This window comes from Ranitomeya variabilis, chromosome 5 (assembly GCF_051348905.1).
Source record: "Ranitomeya variabilis isolate aRanVar5 chromosome 5, aRanVar5.hap1, whole genome shotgun sequence".
Lineage (NCBI taxonomy): Eukaryota > Metazoa > Chordata > Amphibia > Anura > Dendrobatidae > Ranitomeya > Ranitomeya variabilis.
Window position 1 is genome coordinate 652,909,975 of NC_135236.1, and position 26,093 is coordinate 652,936,067.

A 26,093-nucleotide genomic window follows, 5' to 3' on the forward strand; every position below is an offset into this window, starting at 1 on the left:
GCGATTCAGCTGCTCCATGTCAACAGAACAGTTTTACTTCTTTCGGGCTACTCTGTCAATGGGGCGTGACTACTGACGTCATGCTGATTATCAGTTGGCTCCCCACAGTAAGGCAGCGGGGAGCCGGCTGTCAATCAGCATGACGTCAGCGCTCACGCCCTGTCAACAGAGCAGAAGAGATGCTGCTGCTCTATCGACGTGATGTCAGCAGAAGCTGCTGCTCTATCGACGTGATGTCAGCAGAAGCTGCTGTTCTATTGACGTGATGTCAGCAGAAGCTGCTGAATCGTCGACAGGAGCAGTCCGAGACCGCTCTATGCCGGAAGAGATGAGGTATTTAGCAATTAGCTATCTTGTTTTTTCCTCCCTTTCTTTTTTTTTTTTTTTACTCTTCCATCTAAATAGTCGTACGAGGTCTTGTTTTTTTTACAAGACGACTTTTAGTTTTGAATTTTATGTTTAGATTGCACAACAAGAAACTGAAAAAAAAAAAGAGTTGGCAAATAATCTCTGAGCGCCAAGTTCTTTCTCAACAGTAGTTTTGAATGACAACATTTATTTTACCCTATAATAAACTGATAAATGGTAATAAAAAAATTCAAAGTGGGTTGAAATGATGAAAAAAAAGCAATTCTGCCAATGTTTTGGGGGTTTTGTTTTCACAGCATTCATTGTGCTGTAAAAAATTACCTGGCAACGTGATTCTCCGGGTCAGCGCGAAAAACGGCGATACCAAACTTAAAAGGCTTTTTTAAAAATATTTAAATATTTTAAAAAATTTCTGTACATTGCAAAGAAAAAAAATTTGGGTTGCTATGTTAAAAGGGTTTTCTAAAACCTAGAAGTTATTCCCTATTAATGGGATAAGGGATATCTTCCTGATCGCTGGGGTCGGACCCTGATCGCTGGGGGTCAGGCGGTGGGACTGCGACCAATCCTGAAAATTTGAATGGAGCAGTTGTCCATCATGCGCGCTGCCGAATTTAGAGCAATGGCCGAATTTTGGGCTGCAACATTAGGGCAGGTTCAGACGGCCGTAGATTTTCTCAACCGAAAGAATCGGGCCGATTATGGAACTGAAACTCTAATCAGAGTGTGATATAATCCTCTCGGATAATAAGACGGAGAAATAAATGTCTCCATCTTCTCCATTGTGACAGTGCGCCGAAATTGAACTGCACTCAGATGTCACCCGAGTGCAGTCCAATGTTTCTCATTCATTGACTTGCATGGACGAGTGCGATACGAATATGGATCAAACTCGGACATGCAATTTTTTTCATCGGAGAGACTTTGAGGAAAAAAATCAGACATGTGCGCTACTCAATAGAATAACATTGGTCCGAGTGCGATCTGATGTGTTGTCGGATCGCCTTTGGATTGAAAACACGCTTTGTATGAATGATCCCTTAGCCACAATGTGCGTCTGCATCCTACAACAATCTGCTCTGATTATTGTATTTTTTTAAAGGGGATCTGTCAGTAGGATCACCCCTCTTAAGACGTCTATATGGGCAATCTGAAACAAATGAAACCTTGATAGCTGTGATCTAGTGTCTTAAAATCCATGTTATTCTATGGGGCTGTGCTTATGTCCGTTTTTTTTCCTCGGACTAAGCGTAAAACAAATTGCAGCATGTACGATTTGCCTCCGAAAATCGTAAAGTAACTCGCCCATTCATGTCTATGGGTCCTTGAAAAAAATCGGATGACATCCGACTGCGATTTGAATTTTACCGAATGACATAATGGAGAAGGCGAGGAAACGTTTTTTTTCCACCTCTGAGAAAATCAGATCACACTTTGATCAGAGAGACTTTCTCTGCCGGAAAGAAAACGGTTGTCTGCTTGTAACATGACACATCTCCAGGTGTCTCTCAATGCCTCAGCTTCCGTCTCACAGGCAGACAGGGCCGCCATATTGTGGCTGTACAGCAGAGCTGTGAGAGTTGTGAACAACCCCTTTAATTTTCCTTATGTCGATTAGGACTTAATGGCAACTAGTTACTAGCTGCCTGTTGTGCTGTGTGACGATCTCCCCCAGCTCAGAGTGGTCACTGACCGCGTAATCATGGTTGCAGAGGTTGTTACCATGACCGGGCCCATGTGGGAAGAGGGCTCGCCGACGCCAGAGCATATTTCAGCTGGATGTGCGTCCGAGTATGCACATTCAGCTGAAATGCATTGCGGTGCAGAGACCAGTCAGGTCCCTTCACCGCAATACAAGCTGCGGACAATCAGAGCTGATGTCGGCGTGCAAGTCACTGCCCATCGCTTGGGCCCAGGATGCCGAGACATATATACCAGGATGGGCCCAGGATGCGAGACATATATACCAGGATGGGCCCAGGATGCGAGACATATATACCAGGATGGGTCCAGGATGCGAGACATATATACCAGGATGGGCCCAGGATATGAGACATATACACCAGGATGGGCCCAGGATGAGAGACATACAGTATGTACCAGGATGGGCCCAGGATGTGAGACATATACACCAGGATGCGAGACATATATACCAAGATGGGCCCAGGATACGAGACATATATACCAGGATGGGTCCAGGATGAGAGACATATATAACAGGATGGGTCCAAGATGTGAGACATATATACCAGGATGGGCCCAGGATGCGAGACATATATACCAGGATGGGCCCAGGATGCGAGACATATTTACCAGGATGGGCCCAGGATGCGAGACATATATACCAGGATGGGCCCAGGATGCGAGACATATATACCAGGATGGGCCCAGGATGCGAGACATATATACCAGGAAGGGCCCAGGATGTGAGACATATATACCAGGATGGGCCCAGGATGCAAGACATATATACCAGGATGGGTCCAGGATATGAGACATATATACCAGGATGGGTCCAGGATACGAGACATATATACCAGGATGGGGACAGGATATGAGACATATATACCAAGATGAGCCTAGGATATGAGACTTATATAACAGGATGGGCCCAAAATGCGAGACATATATAACAGGATTGGCCCAGGATACGAGACATATATAACAGGATGGGTCCAGGATACGATACATATATACCAGGATGGGTCCAAGATATGAGACATATATAACAGGATGGATCCAGGATACGATACACATATACCAGGATGGGTCCAAGATATGAGACATATACACCAGGATTGGCCCAGGATGTGAGACATATATACCAGGATGGGCCCAGGTTGTGAGACATATATACCAGGATGGGCCCAGGATACGAGCCATATACACCAGGATTGGCCCAGGATGTGAGACATATATACCAGGATGGGCCCAGGATACGAGACATATATACCAGGATGGGCCCAGGATATGAGACATATATACCAGGATTTCAAAAAAACTGACCGTCACATCCAAACATAAACTAAGGGTGAACAGGTGCTTACCTACAGTCACCACGTCATATACAATCAAACAAATAAAGCAGCACACTGTAGCGCCATAGCATGCAAATATGAAAATTGAATTGCATTACTACACTAGAAATATGTGGGCCAAAGATGCGAGACATATATACCAGGATGGGCCCAGGATACAAGACATATATACCAGGATGGGCCCAGGATGGGAGACATTTATACCAGGATGGGCCCAGGATGTGACACATATACACCAGGATGGGCCCAGGATGAGAGACATATATACTAGGATGGGCCCAGGATGCGAGACATATATACCAGGATGGGCCCAGGATGAGGGACATATATACCAGGATAGGGCCAGGATGCGAGACACATATACCAGGATGGGCCCAGGATATGAGACATATATACCAGGATGGGCCCAGGATGAGGGACATATATACCAGGATAGGACCAGGATGCGAGACACATATACCAGGATGGGCCCAGGATATGAGACATATATACCAGGATGGGCCCAGGATGAGGGACATATATACCAGGATAGGACCAGGATGCGAGACACATATACCAGGATGGGGCCAGGATGAGGGACATATATACCAGGATGGGCCCAGGATGTGAGACATATATACCAGGATGGGCCCAGAATGAGAGACATATATACCAGGATGGGCCCAGGATGCGAGACATATATACCAGGATGGGCCCAGGATGTGAGACATATATGCCAGGATGGGCCCAGGATGCGAGACATATATACCAGGATGGGCCCAGGATGCGAGACATATATGCCAGGATGGGCCCAGGATGCGAGACATATATACCAGGATGGGCCCAGGATGTGAGACATATATACCAGGATGGGCCCAGGATGCGAGACATATATACCAGGATGGGCCCAGGATGCGAGACATATATACCAGGATGGGCCCAGGATGCGAGACATATATACCAGGATGGGCCCAGGATGTGAGACATATATACCAGGATGGGCCCAGGATGCGAGACATATATACCAGGATGGGCCCAGGATGCGAGACATATATACCAGGATGGGCCCAGGATGTGAGACATATATGCCAGGATGGGCCCAGGATGCGAGACATATATACCAGGATGGGCCCAGGATGCGAGACATATATACCAGGATGGACCCAGGATGTCAGACATATATACCAGGATGGGCCCAGGATGCGAGACATATATACCAGGATGGGCCCAGGATGTGAGACATATATACCAGGATGGGCCCAGGATGTGAGACATATATACCAGGATGGGCCCAGGATGCGAGACATATATACCAGGATGGGCCCAGGATGCGAGACATATATACCAGGATGGGCCCAGGATGAGTTTTTTCTGCGTTTTTCACGGATCACACTCGTACCTGCGATAGTTTATGGGGACATTCATATCGATTAGTTTCCTCGGACCAAGTGGGCCACGGAAAATATCAGAGACTTGTCCGATTTTGATGCGAGGGTCGGATCGCACTCGGCCATGGGTCCGTTAAAAAAAATCGGATGACACACGCACTACCAGAAGGAGAAGGTGGAGGTGTTTTATTTTTTTTGTTCCACATAGGAGATAATCGGACCCCAGATCCGTATTTGACACGTGAATAGTTCACACTGAATATTCACTACTTTTTGCTGACAAGTCACGCTGGGAGTTGTAGTTTCGCAACAGCACACATTAATGGCCACAGCTTCAGGATTTCTATTAGTAGAACTACAAGTGGCAGCATTTTGCAGAGGAAGGAGCGTGTGCAGCATGACTGGGGCTCCAGCTGACCCTCAGCCCAGATCCCCGCCCCCCGCTCTCCTCCTCCCCCCCAGGACCGCCGGGGGCGCGCACGTCGGCGTGTCTCAGAGCGCGGCCCCGCACAGCCCATCGCGTGGTCTGCCTTGGCTTCCATATTGCAGCGGTAACCTCGGGATTCCGCCCGGTGATCAGGCGCCCGGTGTGCGGCCGTCTCCTCCACACGTGCCCGGTGCAGAGCGGTCTCCCCGGCTGGTCCGATCTCCGCCCGGGTGGTGGTGGTAGGGGGCACGGGACATGGCGACTCAGGTGGAAGCTCCGCTCATGCCACCGCCGCCCCTGCAGCAGCCGCCGGACACCGAGGTGGAGGGGGGCAAACCGGAGCAGGACGGCGAGGATGGACCGGGGCGCAGGGAGTTTGTGGAGGCTCCTCCGCCCAAGGTGAACCCCTGGATCAAAGGCGGCGGGGGCCCGGTGAATGGCCAGCTCTCCGCAGGTGGGTGCCGCTGTGTGTGCTGGGGGTCCCGCCATGTGCCGGTCAGTGTTTCCGGGGGGCTGCTCACTTTCTGCATTGATTATTGAGGTGCTCATAAGGTCACCTGCTCGTCCCCCCCTTGTGACACGGGAGATGTGGGGGGCGGTGACTCTGGTGGGGGGAGGAGGTGGGGTGTCCATTACACCCTGTGATGACACTGCAGTCTGGCCTGGGTGGAGGATCGCTGCCGGCTCGGTCCCAGCGCCCGCACATGGCGATGAGCAGGGGATCGTGCCGCCGATCGCCCCGTGCCGGACGATCCTTCACCTTCTCCATTCAGAGCGCTCAGAGTCCAACGTTCCATTTTAGAACGTTCACGGTCCAACGTTCCAAAGGCCCCGCCCACCGCCGCTACCCAGCATTCCACTGCAGACAGGCAACGTGGGTCTCTCCCTAGGCCTGAGCGCCTGTCCGCACCGTGCGCACGGCCCCGGGCGCGGATTCCCCGCAGGCTCGGGCTTTCCTGGCCGTGTGGGGGCGCTGGCCCCGGGCAGGCCTGGGATTGGCCCCGTAGGCCGCCTCTCTGCTATTTGGGGCTCATGGCTGACTGTGCTTCGCTGGCACTCTGCAGTGCGCTGGTATAAATAGCCCAGGCTATAAGTGGCAATTAGTGGGCATAAGTCTCCGGCCCCACGAGGGGCTTATTATGGCACCTCCTTGTCCCAGCTTAGACCTGCGGGACATGGCACCTCACACATACAAAAGTGGTAATTTCACTCCATTCTGGAAATATAATGTCCATCCATTAGAGTCAGAGCTGAAGGATCCACCATTGTAGCGTCTGCATTCATTAAAGGGGTTGTCTGGGACTTCTAGCCTTAGGATAGATCAGTGGGGTCCCCCAGCCGTATAGCCCAGACAGGGTCACAATGCTTCGACTGTCCGGTTGCTCTCCCGGCTCGAGCGTGACAGCTGCATAGAAATACTTGCTGTTATGCTCGAGGCGGGAGAGCGGCCGTCACTCTCTATTTTGTTGCCATCCCCATCCAAGTTATACTGCTGCTTGACTCTTCCCTAAGGATAGGCCATCAATGTTAGGGTCTTGGAAACCCCTTTAAAGGTGATCTGTTGCTAAATTATCCCCTGATGAGCAGATGTGCCGGGTGTTGCACCCCCACTGATCAGACATTGATGACCTAGCCTAAGCAAAGAGTCAGGCAGCCTTATAACCCAGACGGGGGTCACAATACTTCAACTGACCGGTGGCTCTCCCGGCTCGAGCATAGAAATACTTGCTGTTATGCTCGAGGTGGGAGAGCTGCCGGCCAGTCTGACCATTTCATTGTCATTCCCTTCCAGGGTATACTTCTGTCTGACTCTTCCCTAAGGATAGGTCGTCACTGTTAGTCTCGCACAACCCCTTTAACTTTAATCTGTCGGTAGAATTAACCCCTGATCTGCAGATGTAACGGTTGTCGCACCCCCAGCGATCAGACATTGATGACCTATCCTAAGCGAAGAGTCAGGCAGCCGTATAACCCAGACGGGGGTCACAATACTTCGACTGGCCGGCCGCTCTCCCAACTCGAGTGTGACAGCTGCATAGAAATACTTGCTGTTATGCTCGAGGCGGGAGAGCGGCCGGCCAGTCTGACCATTTCGTTGCCATCCCCGTCCAAGTTATACTTCTGCCTGACTCTTCCCTAAGGATAGGCCAACAATGTTAAAGTATCAGACAACCCCTTTAAAAGTCATCTGTCAGTAAGGCTAAGCCGTCTATATGGGCATGTAGGTCATAGGCAGCTGAATAAAATGATACCTTGATCTCTGCGATCTGATGTTTCATTCCTGAAGAAATCCACGTTTTTCTTATATGCAAACGAGCTGTTGGGATCTATAGGCCGGACGTAGATCTCTTGGAATCTGCCTCCAGAGCTTGCTTTTAAAGGGGTCCCCCGTGCTGTCCAAACCAAGAGGCTGTGTATATAAATACCAAGCCGCACTACTATTTTTAAGTTTCATTTTCAATATGCAAATAAGTTTGACTAGTCGATGGGGTGTAGGTTTCCCCAAACTTGTCCTCCCACTCATGAGGGTATCGAGCGCCTGTGGGCGTGCTAGCATGATTTGCAAGAGTTGTCGTCGTCTCTCTGGCAAATCATGGTCTTTCAAATCAATTGGAAGCTGGAGATGTCCGGTATAATCACACACAGCTCTGCAGGAGAGCAGCCACTGTCTCTGGAGGTAGATTCTCAGGGAGATCTATGTCCCGCCCATAGATCTTTACAGCTCATTTGCATATTAAGAAAAACATTGATTTCTCTGTGATAAGACATCGGATCGCAGATATCAAGGTATCATTTTGTTCAGCTTCCTATAGACTTCAGGACGGTTGATCCTACGGACAGATTGCAAGCATAGCCATTTTGGTTGTCACTTTTGAGTTTTGATTTGTTGCCACTTTGTTATTGAAAGAATGTGACAAATTGTGAGTTTTTGACAAGTGAAACAGAAAGTGACTACTGGACGGCTGCCCTTTTTTTTTTTTTTTTTCTTGCAAACATGGCCGCCCACAAACACTGAAAAACACTGCGATTTCTAGGAAAATGGGCTCTGTTACAGGAAAAATTTTAAGGGGTCGTCCACTACTCGGACAACTCCTTTCTCGGTCTGTTTTCGCCTTGAAAAATAACACCAATACTGGCCTCCGGGGTCGGACTTTTTCCAACTGTGTCGGGGAATCCTGTGACATTATGTCACGCAATCCCTGAGGCTCATCAGCGCTGGCTTCACTCAACAGCAGCAGCTCTCACTTCCTTCATATGTGTGTGATTTGGTGCTGATTGGCCGCAGGGATCACATGATATTATGTCACACAATCTCTGAGGCACATCGGCGCTGGCTTCACTCTCCAGCAGCAGCTCTCACTTCCTTCATACATGTGATTTGGTGCTGATTTGCTGCAGGGATCACATGACATTATGTCGCACAATCCCTGAGGCTCATCAGCGCTGGCTTCACTCCAGCAGCAGCTCTCACTTCCTTCATATGTGTGTGATTTGGTGCTGTTTGGCCGCAGGGATCACATGACATTATGTCACACAATCTCTGAGGCTCATCAGCAGCAGCTCTCACTTCCTTCATATGTGTGTGATTTGGTGCTGTTTGGCTGCAGGGATCACATGACATTATGTCACACAATCTCTGAGGCTCATCAGCGCTGGCTTCACTCTCCAGCAGCAGCTCTCACTTCCTTCATATGTGTGTGATTTGGTGCTGATTGGCTGCAGGGATCACATGACATTGTCACACAAACCCTGAGGCTCATCAGCGCTGGCTTCACTCTCCAGCAGCAGCTCTCACTTCCTTCATATGTGTGTGATTTGGTGCTGTTTGGCCGCAGGGATCACATGACATTGTTACGCAATCCCCTAGGATACCAGTGCCAACACTGCTGGAACAGCAGCGGAGGTGGGCATTAATGGTGTTAATTTACAAGGCAGAAACATGGATTGAGAAGGGGTTGTCTGAGTTTTGGACAACCCCTTTAAAGGTAGTCATAAAGAGGATAACAATTTATGCCACCATATAGTGCATTTGTATGGCTTGTTCACACGTAGCTTTTATTTTGGTTTTTTTTTTCTGCATGAAAAATGCAGCTTGTGGCTGGAAAACTACAACAGAATTTGCACGTCAGGCTTGGTTTTTTGGCGCTGAGCTTTTGCGATCTCATTAAAAGCTGGCGAAAATGCAACTTTTAAGGTTAATTGTAAGGGCCTGTTCGCACCTTGCAGATTTGTCGCATTTTTTTCTGCTCCGACTTGTTACAAAACTTCGTAATAATGAGTGGGGAAATAATCTGCACTTAAAAACGCACGTTTTTACCGCTGCATTTTTTTTTTCGCCTGACTATAGAATATAACAGTATTATGGATGCCTATGTAAAAACATTGCCTTCTAGGTTTTATAAATCAGAGCTGTATTCATAATTCTGCTGGTCATTGCTGGAAACATAAAATACATTTGCAAGAGCTGAGTTCCCACATTACCGGAACTTTATAATTTTTACAATGGAACTTTTACTGTCCTGGCTCCTTGAAGGCAACATCCCAGAATGCAAGTCAGCCATCAAGTCAGCAAGGAGACCTAGGAGATTTCCTGCTGAATTATAAATGCAGCTGTAAGGCTACGTTCACATTTGCGTTGTGCGCCGCAGCGTCGGCGCCGCAGCGCACAACGCAAACAAAAACGCGGCAAAACGCACGCTAAAACGCTGCGTTTTGCGCCGCATGCGTCCTTTTTGGCCGAAAGTTGGACGCAAAAAAAATGCAACTTGAAGCGTTTCTTGCGTCCAACGCTTGCGGCCATGCGGCGCAAAACGCAGCACAACGCATGTCCATGCGCCCCCATGTTAAATATAGGGGCGCATGACGCATGCGGCGCCCGACGCTGCGGCGCTGACCGCAAATGTGAACGTAGCCTAAGACAAGCAGTTAGTCAGGACTAGTACTGAATACATGCACTGACTTCATTGGCACAATAGTGAGTGCAGCTCTGGAGTATAATACAGGATGTAACTCAGGATCAGTAATGTAATGTATGTACACAGTGACTGCACCAGCAGAATAGGGAGTGCAGCTCTGGGGTATAATGCAGGATGTAACTCAGGATCAGTAATGTATGTACACAGTGACTGCACCAGCAGAATAGTGAGTGCAGCTCTGGGGTATAATGCAGTATGTAAGTCAGGATTAGAAATGTATGTACACAGTGATTGCAGTAGCACAATAGTGAGTGCAGCTCTGGGGTATGATACAGAATGTAACTCAGGATCAGTAATGTATGTACACAGTGACTGCACCAGCAGAATAGTGAGTGCAGCTCTGGGGTATAATGCAGTATGTAAGTTAGGATTAGTAATGTATGTACACAGTGACTCCAGCAGAATAGTGAGTGCAGCTCTGGAGAATAATACAGGATATAATGCAGAATCAATAGAGTGAGTAACTTAATGTATATACACAGTGATTGCACCAGCAGAATAGTGAGTGCAGCTCTGGAGTATAATGCAGGATTTAACTCAGGATCAGTACAGGATCTGTAATGTATATACACAATGACTCCACCAGCAGAATAGTGAGTGCAGGCGACTTGATGCAGGAAGCACAATCTTGTGTAAGCCTAGACAGGTCCACCAGGGTCTTCTCCACCCTTATCTTGATAGTATCCTGCCATCCGGTTGCTGCTCTTCCTCTTTGCCTGGATCCTTCTATCCTTGTGACCATGGTGAAGTATATTACAGGATCAGTAGATAAGTAATGGATGTACTCAGTGAGCACAGCTCTGGAGTATCATGTAGGAATGTAACCCAGAATAAGTAAAGTAATGTAATATATTTGCTATATTTTAGGATTGTCTGAGCTTAGAATGAGGATTCCCCCGCTCCCAGGAACATTACGTGCAAGCACTATTTGGCGCCTTGGATTTAGGGCAGTCCTCTCATTTGCTGCCTCTGGAGATGAGCCGCTCCTTCTCCCTATGGGGCCTTCACTTTTATTGTAATGTGGGTAGGGCGATTCTTATCTCCCTCAGCTTTGGGCCCTTAAGCCTCAGGCAATAATCCTCACTTGCCAAAGGAAATAGCGGGCCTGTGCAAGCAGCCGCACCTGGGGGGCACCTTTGTGTTAGCTCTGCAGGTGAGCGGAGCGTGTATGCACGTATATAGCACTTTTATTTTAAGGCGCTGATAACATTAGCATTTCCACATGGGTCACTGTCTTTGCACTGGTGTTTTATGGAGTATGTTAACCCAGCCCCCCCCCCCAGAAAAAAAAAACCTGTCCGCTATACTTTCATTTAGTTCTGTTGTGAACCCACTGTGGTTAAATTTTCAGACTTTTTTTTTTTCGGGTTTTTTTTTGTCCCCACTTCCCCACCCCCACGTTAGGGTTTGAAAATACTCTCCAATCAAAAGGCTTTAAAAAAAAAAAGCGCTTCGGAAAGAGCGTTTCCTCTTCCTCAAATAAACTGTGCTCATTCCCTTATATACCGTATGTAACATTGCATTACAAAGAGCTTGTTACAAAGAGTCCATTGTATTTACTTTATCCTCCATTTACACCTTTTTTTTTTTTTTTGCATTTTCCTTGGAAGTCTTGAAGCTGTCTCTATACAAAAGATAAACCCTTACTTACATGTTCCCCATTCCTTTTTGATGAGGCAACACCCGGGTGGAGATTAAACAGATAGGTGGTGTATGTCTGTTTTGTTCATTTTGGTGTTAAAGACGACCTGTCACCGGGTCAAGTGTCCAGTTTTTGCTCTTGTATTACTCCTACTGATCCCCCCTAGTATTCCGGTTTTTATTTTTCAAAAATCCGATATACGGTTCCAGAGATATTTACCTTTAGCTTTAATACTGGTTCCCAGGGGGCGGTGCCTACAGAGTAATTACAGAGAACAGTCTAGACACGCCCCCAGAGAACCCTGCGAGCACCGCCCTCTCGATGATTCTTACTGCCTTTAGCATTTAATAAAAAGGCCCATATCTCTGGGGCCGTATATCGGATTTGAAAAAAATAAAAAAAAAACTCTCCAGTGGAGCAGCGGGAATAAAATCATAGCAAAATCTGAGCACTTGTGACCTAGTGACAAGTCCCCTTTAAGCCCACTATACACGTTAAATACAATTTCGTCTGGATCAGCCGACCATATGTATATGGGGGCCTTACAAATGTCCCACTAGGAGATAAGCAGGTGTCAGCAGTTCTCTTAGAGCTCAGAGGAACGTTCGGCCAAAAAATTTTGTAGACTCAGACTGCAATACCATATTGTTCCTATGAGGCTAATAGTTCAGGGTCGGAGAGCAACTGATTGTCAGGAAACTGTGGCCTGTACAAGGACCATTAAATCTGGTCGTGTGAGTGCAGCCTAAGGGCTACATGTACCGTTACTACACTACAGTCTTATATTCCTGTAGAACCCATCGGATTCCAGAGATGGACCTAGCTCCTTGAGGGTCTACAGTCTGTGCCTAAAACATGGAGTACGTGTCTTTACCTCAAAATCAAATCTGTAAGGGTCCGACACCCCTGCTTGACTGAGGGTTGCTATGTCCACTTCATCGAGGCACCACTGTCGAATTCTGGTTACCGCAGTTCAGTCTCATTCACTTGAATAGGCTTGACCTGTAGTTAAGTTCTGTAATGGACACGGTCACTACCAAATGTACAGAGCTGGTTAACTGCGAAGTGGGCTTGGTTTTGCAGCCTCTTCATTCGGCAAGAGAATTTTCCAGGTCTTAACAAGAGAATGTGGCTCACAGGATCCTCGGGGGCGTGTCTTTAGCCTGCTCTGCATTATTATGCTTATGAGCAACGCCCCCTTGGGGTAAATATCATAAAAATGATCCCTAAATAAAAAGTCCCATAGCTCTGGAACCGTATGGCGGATTGGAAAAAAACAAAATACTCACGAGGGCTTTGGGAATTTTAACCTGGGGTAGGGTTAGTAATATGTCACAACAAAAAAAAAAATAGTATAAAAACAAGAAAACATGATTTACATAAGAGCAGCTTGTATGCATTTTCTAAGTGTTGGCATTCCATCCTGACAGGTGCTTCACGTAGAAGGAACCACGATTATGTGTATTTCGTTAATCACTTAATCTCTTCCAGTCCAGCTAAATACGGCTGCTGTATACCCGTGGCTCGGATCAGTCAGATGCTGTTGGCATATGTTAGTTTTGCCGTCATACTTGGGGGCTGGGGGGTGATCTACTTTTCTTTTTTTTCTTTTTTTTTTTTCTTTTTTTTTATATAGTGTGCTCATACATACAAATTTTTTTCTGACATGGATCGTGAAAAATGCGTACTTTTTTTTTTTTTTATGCATTCTATTGGGTAAAAAAGCCAAAAAACTAGAGTAACAGTGCGGTTAAAAACAAACAAACCTGTAAGTATCAAAATCACGTTCATTTTGCTGTTACTGTAAAACCCTGCATCACTTGAAAAAATATGTGGAGGGGGGAAAAAACGAAGCAAATGTCACCTGTTAAAAAGCCCTGATAAGCTACGGATTTTCTACCCGCAAGCTGGAAATTGTACAGTGTTATTTGCCCAGTGTGAACACTCCCTATAGTTGACGGTGCTTTTCTGACCCATAAATTTCTTCAGGCGGGAGGCGGCTGTGAAGGCGGCCATATTACTTGTTTGTTGATGGGCTGTTTGTTGATGGGCTGCAGCAGTGACATCATGTCGACAGCGCTGCAGCCAATTGGCCCTGCTGATGTAGACGTTACAAGTCTCTTCAATAAGTGATTGGCAGCAGCGCTGTCGACTTGATGACACCGCTGCAGCTGATAAAGCGTCGCTGCCAGAGTTTTATACTCCAGACTTAATGACGGGAGCGCCGGAGTATGTCGCCCCAAATTCATTAAGATGAGTGCGCCTCTAATGAATTTGGCGCATATTTCAAGCCGTCTTTACTCCGGAATTTTGGATGTATTGAACCTAAGGATAGATTCATAAACGAGTCCCTGTGTTTCCCACCAACAGCACAACTATTTGTTAGGCAATCCCTGCATGTGTTGCGGGTGTGGAACAGCCGCGAGACATGCAGCCGCGGGGACTCGAACATATTATTCGAGCACGCCAAAGACACTCGTTTGGCATTTGAGCATGCTGAGATAACGCCTCATCGCAGCACGTTCGCTCATCACTAGTATTTAGCCGTTGTCGTTCTACCTCCCTGGGACAGTAGGAAAGATTGAACCTTCGGGTTTGTATGGGCACCTTGGTAACGAATGTGTCTGACTCCCATGTTTTGTTTATTGATCCCTATGACACCTCGTGTTGAGGATCCTGAGGGTTGTAGTAACAATAATCCTGTTTGTGTACCCAGCGGCCTCTATAGCTGCTGTTGGTGCCATATGAACCAGTTCACGTGCTGATAGATGTTGGCAGGGTGTATAGTGGCTTTCAGGATGTGTGTGCTCATTGTACAGGTTCGGCCATTTGCTTGGGTGGGGGTTGCTTGTCCTCGGCTAGGTGTGGAGGAGGGGGAGACCTGTTTATCCTGCCAGCCCTCCTCAGAGAAAAATGCCTGAATCATAGTAGTGTGTGATATTTCTTAGCCTTTTCTCTTAAAAAAAAAAAATAAAATACGTTTTCTCATTGAAGAACATGGCTGAAAATGTTTAGAGTCTCGTGTGATGGTGATTTGGCAAAGCCTCTTCACTCTGCATCCAAGCCCAATGGCTTCCAGCCTTGCGGTAAACAGAGGAGCGGTTTCCCCTTACTCTTCCTGTATCTGAGCATAGTCCCATGTGTATGATTTGGCAGAGACTGGCAACAAGTGGAAGCAAGCTTAGAAATGCCAGTGGTAGATGGTGAACAAGGAATTTACTATTGGTCTCCTCACATAGGATTTATGAATAGTGTCATGGTGCACACTGAGGCGAGGCGGTCCTGGGTCGTGGAGGCCCCGCTCATTGAGGCGAGGTTACACTGGGTCGGCAGGCCCCACACGTGGAGGCGATGTTACACTGGGTCGGGGAGGCCCCGCTCGTTGAGGCGATGTTACACTGGGTCGGCAGGCCCCGCACGTTGAGGCAAGGCAGTCCTGGGTCGGCAGGCCCTGCACGTTGAAGCGAGGTTACACTGGGTCAGGGAGGCCCCGCACGTTGAAGCGATGTGGTCCTGGGTCGGGGAGACCCCGCTCGTTGAGGCGATGTTACACTGGGTCGGCAGGCCTCGCATTTTGAGGCGAGGGTACACTGGGTCGGGAGGCACCGCTCGTTGAGGTGATGTTACACTGGGTCGGCAGGCCCCACACGTGGAGGCGATGTTACACTGGGTCGGCAGGCCCCGCACGTTGAGGCAAGGCAGTCCTGGGTTGGCAGGCCCCGCACGTTGAGGCGATGTTACACTGGGTCGGGGAGGCCCCGCTCGTTGAGGCGATGTTACACTGGGTCGGTAGGCCCCGCACGTTGAGGCGAGGTTACACTGGGTCGAAGAGGCCCCTCTCGTTGAGGCGAGGTTACACTGGGTCGAAGAGGCCCCTCTCGTTGAGGCGAGGTTACACTGGGTCGGGGAGGCCTCGGGGGCAGGAGGTCCTGCGCGCAGCAGCAAGATTCTTGGCCTTGGAGCATATTTGTAGTGGTAGTAGTGTGCAAAATAAAAATCCCGTGGCTACCATAGTGTGGCCGTCTAGCCATGATGGCATCAGGTCCATTTGTTCCAGGGAACCTGTCAGCAGGATTGTGCACAGTAACCTACAGACCGTGTCAGGTCGGCGTCGTTATACTGATTACAATGATATCTTGGTTGATGAAATCCGTCTTGTGGTTCTTTATTTTCAGTTTTGAGTTATGATATGCCCATGCCCCGGGGCGGCCTGTGGGGGTCTTCATGTGGTGCTCTGGTTAGATATCATTGTAGTCAGTATAAGGACACCGACCTGACACTGTCTGTAGATTACTGTGCACAATCCTGCTGACAGGTTACCTTTAAGGCTTGTTCAAACATCGCAGTTTTTGGGTGCATTTATTCTGCTGTTTACAGTAACAGCAAAGTCAATGTGATTCTAAAATCTCATTCACACTGTACAAGTTTTTTTTTCCTTGCGTTTTTAGAACTGTGGTCCTTTAAGAAAGAAAAAAAAAAAAAGTTGTATGTCAATTCTGGACTTATTTTTTTGGCCAAGCCTACAATTTTCATGCAGTGAAAAAAAAATGCATAAAAAAGCTAGGTATGAACAGACCTTTAAAAAGTTTTTCTCCCTTCAATTCCAGTACTATGTGTACCCTATGGGCCCATGATGCTGAGCCACAGGGACGGTGTGTGCCACCATGTTCCTTTCAGACTGTAGGGTGGCACAGGTCACTGTTTTAGATCTAGTAGCCCTTTGGCACCTGTTTGGTTTTGGTGACCTCACGGTTGGGCTAGTGCCACACTCCCAGTTCGGGAGGTGAAACATTAGAAAGGCATTGTGAAATCTGCGATAACCAAAGCCACAGGGCAGAATTATAGAGCGCTGCTGGGGCCGGATTAACCAGTCGTGCTCCAGAGTGTAGAAATACTGATGCAACAGTTAGAGCGGAGAAGTCGGAGCTCCGAAAAGGTGGCACGGTCTGCCAAGTATTTGGCAAACGGTGATACTGCCTCATTTCTGTATTCGGCTCGGCTGCATATGTGAATTTTTTTTTTCCAAGGAGTCAGAGTACATTGTAGCTTAACCAATGGGTGGGGGTAATGGAGGGGTGGAGCGAACCCTTCCCAGCTTCTGGTTACAGTCTCTTCTATCAAGGGTTGAGCTGAGCTGGAGATCCCGGTGATGAGCCATTGATGATCTTGTGCTGTCGGTCATGGTAGGGTGGGGTACGTAGAGGTGGGGCTTTAATCTCCTGAAGGAGAGGGACTACTGTAGACATTAATTTTTGTTGTGTCCAAAAATAACTCCGAACTGTGTGTTCTTCGCTGTCAGATAGTTACGATGATCTGCATGGGTTTTGCTTTATTTCTAAAGTGTGGTGTGCGTGTCTGAAGTAGTGTTGGTAAAAAAATATCTTTACGGGACAGATGTCGTAATTAATACCAGAATTTTTATCCCGTAGGGGTGGTCAGAGCCATACTGTTTAGGTGACCTCACTAGTTCCCCTCAGAGTCCGGGGTCTTCTGTGTCCTCCTCCATACTTGTTTCTGATGGCACTTTCTCTCCTGGACACACAGGTTTTGATTTGGTCTTCTGGAACCATATTGTGCCATTGCTTTGTTATGGGTGTTCTCGAGATTGTCGCAGTTTTTGTGCCTTTTGTATTTGTACACTTTTATGTTTGCTTTTCTGCCTCATGACTTGGTAACCCTTTAGTGAGTTACTCAAGGCTGGCATCGTGCTACTTGTATCTGAAGGACCTGAAGATCATGGAAGATATAATAGAAGTGCGTAGTTTCCATTGCGCTCGTTCCCAGGAGTCCTGTAATTTTCACTGCAGAAAGTCCAGTGGGCTTTATACCTTTTTTCAGTTTGATCTTATGGGATTACCCAGGACAACCTTCCATGTGTTTAATGGGGTATGTCCATTGTAGACCTGGGTTCAGACACCTTTAGACGGTACTGCAAATTGTGGACCTGACTGGGTCCGTGTTCTTGTTCGGATCGCTATCTTTCGTTACATGCATTTTTCTGGTCTGTAAAACGGACAAAAGTAGTGCATGCTGTGATTTTTATTTTATTTTTTTTTCACCGTGGAAGATCAGCCATTTGCACTGGCATGCTGGCTATCGGACATGTCCTCTGGTGATGGATCGATTGGTCGCTCGTCTAAATGAGCCTTTATAAAGGGAAGGCCTTCAGGAAGTCCAACTGCTATCCTGAGCATGAAGGGACAGCAGCTTTGTGCCCTCGTCAGTGGTCTTCGCTTCACAGCAGGGGACCATAGCGTTTGCTCCCCCTTTCGATAATTGGGGTCCGCTGTCCAGTTGGGTGAGTGGCAGTGCCGCTCTGAAGAAAAACCTTAAAATCCACATTATCCTTCTACGAATATTGGCCGAACCTACTGGTATTGACCAATTAAGCTGACAGTATGTGTATGGGGGGCTTTCTTACTTCCTATAGGCGTTGGGGGATGGAATGAACCCACCATGTCCATTTTTGGACCAACGATTCTTTGTTCTTTACAAGCTAAGCTGCCACCGGCTCTCTAAGAGACCACCGGAACTCCTCTGTATGGATAAGTCTTGTCATATTACTGTCGGCTGTGCAGACAACTATCTAAAGTTTATGGTGTCCAGGACTAGATCAATGGTGACACCAAGGTTGGATCCCACCGGAAAGACGTTTCACATTCATCTATTCTTGGCGGTGCATGTTCCTGTGTTAACAGAACTCGCACTACCGAGAACTATGGCATCCTATGCTCGCTGAGCGATCTACTATAGATCTCTGTGCTCATCATTTGTTTTGGTCAGGCAATCAAACGACGGTTTGGAAGTTTACCGATTGGTGGTCGTGTCATGCTGTCGGTCGGTTCAATTAAACTTTTGTATAATGGGGTAGGGCAACCCAGCATAGTCACCAGTAGGGTTTTCGCAAAATATTTGCAGCAAGTGGTAGGCAACTTATTTATACTGGGGTCACATGGACCAGTCCAGAACTCCAAATTGACTTGTCAAGTTGCCAGGGAATAGAAGCCCTCAGGAATAGTGGGACAAAACTATGTAAAAAGTTTGGTTACAGCAAACTTTTAGATGTAATGTAGCAGACAATACACATTAAGCCTTACGTTGTGGTGTTAAGTCTCCTAAAGGTTGTAACTGGCCATTGACCCTCGCTATGGAATGGCTTGAACCGCGTGCATACTATTGACATGCTTGTTTATGTTGATACTGTTCTATTGCAATCTCGCGAGCAAGCCCCAAACTTATCAGATGTGAGGGCAGAGTGTGAGCTGTCTCAGAGCGATTGGCTTGGCACTCTGCGAGCAGGCTGTACCCTCCCAAACTATAGGGATTTGCTCCCAGAGGTCATCATGTGGCTCCTCCAGCACAAGTAAATCGTATTGCTTTATGTGTGTTTCGTATCCTTTATGAAAGGTTAAGAAAATGCTCAGGTTTCGTAGTTCGAAGGAAAGAAAAAAAAAAATATATATTTTTTAAATTTATAGCAAGACATGGTCCAGCAATTTAGGCAATTATCATAATTTTATTTGATAGTCTTGACATTTTAGGTCCACGGGAGCTGGTCCATGGAATGACACCTTTTGTAGCCACTGCTAATTGTGTTCATTTATGTGGTCTCTGGGGTTGTCAGAAGTTGAGATCTGGAAAAGGATCCGTTCTTTCCTTACTAGATTAGCGTCAAATGAAATATAATGGCTATTTACCTGATCCCTTTTTTTTTAATGGAATAATAAAATGACATAAGCATTTTTTGAACTAAAATAAAAATAATTGATCTATATATTTTTTTTTTTTCAAGAAGTGAGAAGTTATGCACCATTCATGGTCAAGGAAAGACTTGTTGGCTTTGGACCTTGGTAGTCGCCTTCGCTATTGTCCTAAAGTAGCTTCAGTCACCGCATGCAGAGATTGTTCTCATAAAAACAATGAACGCTTGGTGGAGGAACTAGTTAGACACTTACATTAAAGGGTTGGCCACTTTCTCTCGTTAAGGCCCCTTTCACACATCAGTTTTTTGCCGTCAGTCACAATCCGTTGGCTTGACAGATCCGTCGCAGATTGTAAAAAACTGATGCAACGGATCCGTTTTTTTGACGGATCCGACTAGTGGATCAGGCTAAATGGATCGGACCATGCTCAGTTAAAAAAAAAAAAAAAAACACGGAATCCGTCGGTGGATTCTGTCATTTGACGGATCCTGCGCCTTAGGCTTCCATTCTAGCAAACGACGGACGGCGAAAGATCCGTCGTCCGTTTTCTTGACGTACACCAAAGCGTTACTTTGTCTCCAGACGCCGGGCAAACAATTTTCGACGGAACCGGCGAACGACGGATGAAACGTGAGGCAATCCGTCGCTAATACAAGTCAATCAACGGATTGCGACTGATGGCAATAAACTGATGTGTGACAGGGGCCTTAATTTAGCCTTTCCTCACAAACAAGGGAAAGTGGCCAAGGCCTTTATGGCTAGACAACACTTGGCCAAAAATCACTGATTTTTCAAGCTGCCAAGAGATGCAGTTCACAGGAAATCGAAACCCACTTGAATTTTGCCAACTTGCATGGTTGCATTATCTTGTAGGTTGCGATGTTATACTGAGTATTCAGCCACGCATTGCCGAAACCTAAAGCTGGCAGTTTGCATTAGATAATGGTCAGATGACTAATTTCACGAATCCCCCTTATGGAAGAAAGTTTAGCTTGCCCGATGCTGATTGCCAGCTATCATTCGCTGGAGGACAATCCCGATCTCGCCAAAATGCACAGGTTCAGTATTTGCAACAGAAAAATTTGCTGCAAAAACTGATGTGGTCACAGTCAAAAACCGCTCCGTGGCTTTTATTTTATTCCTGTTTTATTAAAATAGGTGAAAAACACTGAAAAATAAATGCATCCGGAAATTAAACCTCCAAAAATGGAACATTTCTTGAAGCTGTTTTCACTTGAAAAGCTTGTCATCTTAATGAAAACGTTTTCAGGAAATGCTTCTCCTTTTGAGGAAATTTTCATACATTCCCTTATAAACGCAGCTTAAAATTTGCCTCAGAAAAACGCAACATGTAAACATAGCCTTCAAGAGTTTTTGGAGGCCTTTTTCTTTCCCTGAAGTTCGATATTTTTTTTTCCTCTCCCACCCATCACTTCAAAACCTTCAGGGGGTAAGGAAAGAAAAAAGGGTCAAGGTCTCACATGACCCGCAAAGTATTTGAGAGCCAATCCGCACCAAAAAATTGTCCTTAAAAAAACAATTGTGAACATAGCCTTCCTTTTTGGAACAGGAGATGAGTGGTCACCAGATATTTCTGTGGTGAAGTGTAGATTATTCAATTGCCGTCTTAAGTCGGCTTCTGATAATGTGGGCACTTGCTATTTTTCAGATGTTCGTAGCGTGCTCCCTGTCCTCGGAGAGGCCGGCTGCCTTGTGGCGCTGGGATGTCGCATCTCTCCAAGGTTTCAGTTGCTGTGTGTGTGTGTGTGTGTAACCTGCTTTCTCAGGAGAAGCGAGTGTTGGGGGCAGGGCGGTGTCTTTACCATGAAATTCCATTAATCTGTTCTTAAATATAGCTTAGACCTTGGCCAAAGTCGGCGCAAGAACGCATTAGCGTAATAAAAAAAAAAACTTACACCTAATCCATTTTTTCCCCCCTTTTTATTCTGTTCATAAGACTGAGGGGATCTTATATTGACGCAGGTGTCTGTTCTCATGGCGGCTGTCACTTTTACGTCTTAAAATAGCATTCCCCTTGAAACGCGTTTCGGTCTGTGCTGTTTCCAATGTGTGTGAGCCACGTCTCCTTTGATATATCGGTGACTCATGCCTGTTGCTGGCCGGTCAGGTGTAAACTCCGATGAAAGGACACATTACGGCTTGTTAATATTTTATCTCTTAATTACGGAGTCATGATAAGCCTCTGCGCAGCGGGTAAACAACATGGCGTTATTACAACTTCCTCACTACTTGTGAGAGGGACTAGAGATCTCCGGATTAGGGGGGGGGGAATTATTTGTGGCTCGATGGTTGCCCTTTTGGACAGGTTCTGGCAGCCATTTTTGAAACCCTTAAAGTGGTCATTCCTATCCCTGTAGGCGCAAATGAGTGAAGGAGATAATCCGTCTCAAGGAAAAATATTACGTCCGTGTCATGACAAGACATGACGAGTTGGTTTGTTGTTTTGGCAGCCATATTGGTTGTCCCTCAGCTTTTCCAGACACGTTTTGGTGAACACGCTGAAGAAAATTTTTACCAATTTGACAAAATCTGACACCTCCAGGGCCTGACGAGACTGTCTTCAAAATCCCTGAAAACTAGGATAGGGGATGACCGAATTGGGGTGTTTTTATTTTGAGGCTATCAAAAATGAATTTTTGAAGCAGAAAGCACCTCAGGAAATGCTCCATCCATGTTTTTTTTTTTTTGTAGTTTTTTTTTTTTTTCCCCTCAAGCTTTTTTTCTTCCGTTAAGACTTTAACATTTTCCTGACGTGTTCTTCTGTAATAGTTTTGGACATATTTTATTTTTACACATTTAAAATATTTTTTGGAAATGATTTTCTCCTAAATCTCTCTAATCCTTAAGCAATGAATAAAACTCAACACTTAAGGTACCGTTACACTAAACGACTTACCAAGGATCACGACCAGCGATACCACCTGGCCGTGATCGTTGGTAAGTCGTTGTGTGGTCGCTGGGGAGCTGTCACACAGACAGCTCTCTCCAGCGACCAACGATCAGGGGAACGACTTCGGCATCGTTGAAACTGTCTTCAACTATGCCGAAGTCCCCCTGCAGTACCCGGGCAACCAGGGTAAACATCGGGTTACTAAGCGCAGGGCCGCGCTTAGTAACCCGATATTTACCCTGGTTACCATTGTAAAAGTAAAAAAAAAAAAACAGTACATACTCACATTCTGATGTCTGTCACGTCCCCCGGCGTCCACAGGGTTACGCGCTGCTGCTCAGAGCTTCCTGCACTGAATGTGTCAGCGCCGGCAGTAAAGCAGAGCACAGCGGTGACGTCACCGCTGTGCTCTGCTTTGACACAGTCAGTGCAGGAAGCTCTCGGCAGCAGCGCGTAACCCTGTGGACGCCGGGGGACGTGACAGACATCAGAATGTGAGTATGTACTGTTTTGTTTTTTTTTATCTTTTACAATGGTAACCAGGGTAAATATCTGGTTACTAAGCGCGGCCCTGCGCTTAGTAACCCGATATTTACCCTGGTTACAAGTGAACACATCGCTGGATCAGCGTCACACACGCCGATCCAGCGATGACAGCGGGTGATCAGCGACTAAATAAAGTTCTGGACTTCTAGCTCCGACCAGCTATGGCACAGCAGGATCCAGATCACTGCTGCGTGTCAAACACAACGAGATTGCTATCCAGGACGCTGCAACGTCACGGATCGTTGTCGTTCTCGCTGCAAAGTCGCTTAGTGTGAAGGTACCTTTAGAGTTTTGAGATGAAAACTCTTCAAAAATATGTCTAGACATCTTTGTGGAGTCTTCGTAGTCTTCCAGTTCACTTTTTTTTAGGGTATGTGCACAGTGCGTCCTTTTCCGCCAGGTAAAAATAAAAAAGCACAACACACTCCGAAAACACTCCAAAGAAAAGTCCAATTATTTTAAGAAGTTCTTTAATTTCTTCAGGATTTCAAAAATGTAAAGAGCAGTGACGGCCAGTCTTGTGTTTTCCAATAGATTGATGCTCAGTACTTACAACCCAAGTCACTTGTAAAGCTAAAAAGATACCTGGCCTTGTTTTCTTTTTTTTTTTTTTTTTTTTTTTTTTTTTTCCATAGTTTGTGGCACACTCAAGCAATTTTTTCATTGCCTGATGAAGTTAAAAAGAAAAGCTCTAAAAAAAAATTAATAAATAAATAAAAAAAAGCTAGCAGAATACATTTCAGGAGAAAAAAAAATATTAAAAAAGGGCAATTCTTTTTGAATGCTGGGAATAAGTGTGAACACTATCCTTAATAAAAATTATGGAGTGGCTTCAGAGTTTTTTTTTTTTTTTTTAACTGCTTGTTTTTAGAAACCTGAAACAGTAAAAAAAAAAAAAAAACCGGAACCCCATGAGCTTTCTAGTGTTTTTTTTTTTTTTTTTTTTTAACGGTTTTTCAGGAATTTTTCGGAGCGTACCTGCTCCAAAAACACTTTGAATGTTCCCTTTTTTTTTTTTTTTTAAGTGTTTTTGGAGCAGGTACGCTCTGAAAAATTCCTGAAAAACCGTTAAAAAAAAAAAATAAAAAAGGGAACATTCAATGTTATATATAAAATGGATTAAGTAAGCATGTATTATATAGGCCTAGGGACGAGCGACACTCTGATCAGCGTTCACTGTGTGCGATCTTGTTCTGTTAAAGGCGCTCTCCACCTCCATGTTTTAGCTGCGGGGCATAGAAGAAGCGAGTGTGTAGATCACATGGGCGCTGATCCTGCTTCGCTCAACCCCCTCCTCGGCTGGATTTCTTCCTTATGTAAATGGACAATCTTTACTTCGTCTTATGAGAAGGAACACTTGATCCTTAACCGCTTGTGTTCTGTGTGCACGCTAGTGGATTGTTTGTGTATGGGGTTAATCCTATAGCACTCGCGGCAGTACAGTACAGTGCCACAGCAGTCGTGTGCTCCAGACCCACCCTGGCCACTGTCGCTCTGTCTGCGGGCCACGTCACTCTAAGGACTTGTTCCATATGTTTTCTGAAGGACACTTTATCAGTCACTGAATGCCTGTGCTCATGATACACTGCCCTAAATGTATGGATCTAGTCTACTTGTCCATATCTAGACCAAGAACATGAGGAGAATATGGCCGGCAGTAACAATAAATAGTATGTGTACGTGTGTGTATATGTATGTATGTATATATATATATATATATATATATATATATATATATATATATATATATATATATATATATATATATATATATATATATATATATATATATATATATATATATATATATATATATATATATATATATATATACATACACACATACACACATACACACACACACACATATATACATACACACACATATATACATACACACACACACACATATATACATACACACACACACACATATATACATACACACACACACACACATATATACATACACACACACACACATATATACATACACACACACACACATATATACATACACACACACACACACACACACACACACACACACACACACACACACATATATATACATACACACACACACACACACACACATTTATTTTGTACATATATCTACGGTGCAGACCAAAAGTTTGGACACACCTTCTCATTTAAAGATTTCTCTGTATTTTCATTCATGACTATGAAAATTGTACATTCACACTGAAGGCATCAAAACTATGAATTAACACATGTGGAATTATGTATTTAACAAAAAAGTGTGAAACGACTGAAAATATGTCTTAAATTCTAGGTTCTTCAAAGTAGCCACCTTTTGCTTTGATGACTGCTTTGCACACTCTTGGCATTCTCTTGATGAGCTTCAAGAGGTAGTCACCGGGAATGGTTTTCACTTCACAGGTGTGCCCTGTCAGGTTTAATAAGTGGGATTTCTTGCCTTATAAATGGGGTTGGGACCATCAGTTGTGTTGTGCAGAAGTCTGGTGGATACACAGCTGACAGTCCTACTGAATAGACTGTTAGCAGCTTTTTTCTTGTCATAATACAAATTCTAAGTAAAGAAAAACGAGTGGCCATCATTACTTTAAGAAATGAAGATCAGTCAGTCTGAATAATTGGGCAAACTTTGAAAGTGTCCCCAAGTGCAGTGACAAAAACCATCAAGCGCTATAAAGAAACTGTCTCACATGAGGACCGCACCAGGAAAGGAAGACCAAGAGTCACCTCTGCTTCTCAGGATAAGTTTATCCGAGTCACCAGCCTCAGAAATCGCAGGTTAACAGCAGCTCAGATTAGAGACCAGGTCAATGCCACACAGCGTTCTAGCAGCAGACACATCTCTACAACAACTGTTAAGAGGAGACTTTGTGCAGCAGGCCTTCATGGTAAAATAGCTGCTAGGAAACCACTGCTAAGGACAGGCAACAAGCAGCAGAGACTTGTTTGGGCTAAAGAACACAAGGAATGGACATTAGACCAGTGGAAATCTGTGCTTTGGTCTGATGAGTCCAAATTTGAGATCTTTGGTTCCAACCACCGTGTCTTTGTGTGACGCAGAAAAGGTGAACGGATGGACTCTACATGCCTGGTTCCCACCGTGAAGCATGGAGG

At 45.8% G+C, this 26,093-nt stretch overlaps 1 protein-coding gene across 6 annotated transcripts in view; it reads left to right on the forward strand.

The window, feature by feature from the left end:
* Positions 1–5,260: 5,260 nt before the first annotated feature.
* Positions 5,261–26,093, forward strand: part of LARP1 (La ribonucleoprotein 1, translational regulator) — a 41,727-nt gene continuing 20,894 nt past the window's right edge. For 3 of the 6 annotated variants that reach the window (XM_077266403.1, XM_077266402.1, XM_077266404.1), the window contains exon 1: positions 5,261–5,655. In XM_077266403.1, coding sequence (XP_077122518.1) covers positions 5,457–5,655 — 199 coding nt within the window. In that variant the 5' untranslated portion in view covers positions 5,261–5,456. Of the gene's footprint in view, positions 5,656–16,923; positions 17,013–26,093 lie in introns of those variants that run through there. The other 3 variants (XM_077266401.1, XM_077266406.1, XM_077266405.1) reach the window with 3 other exon arrangements.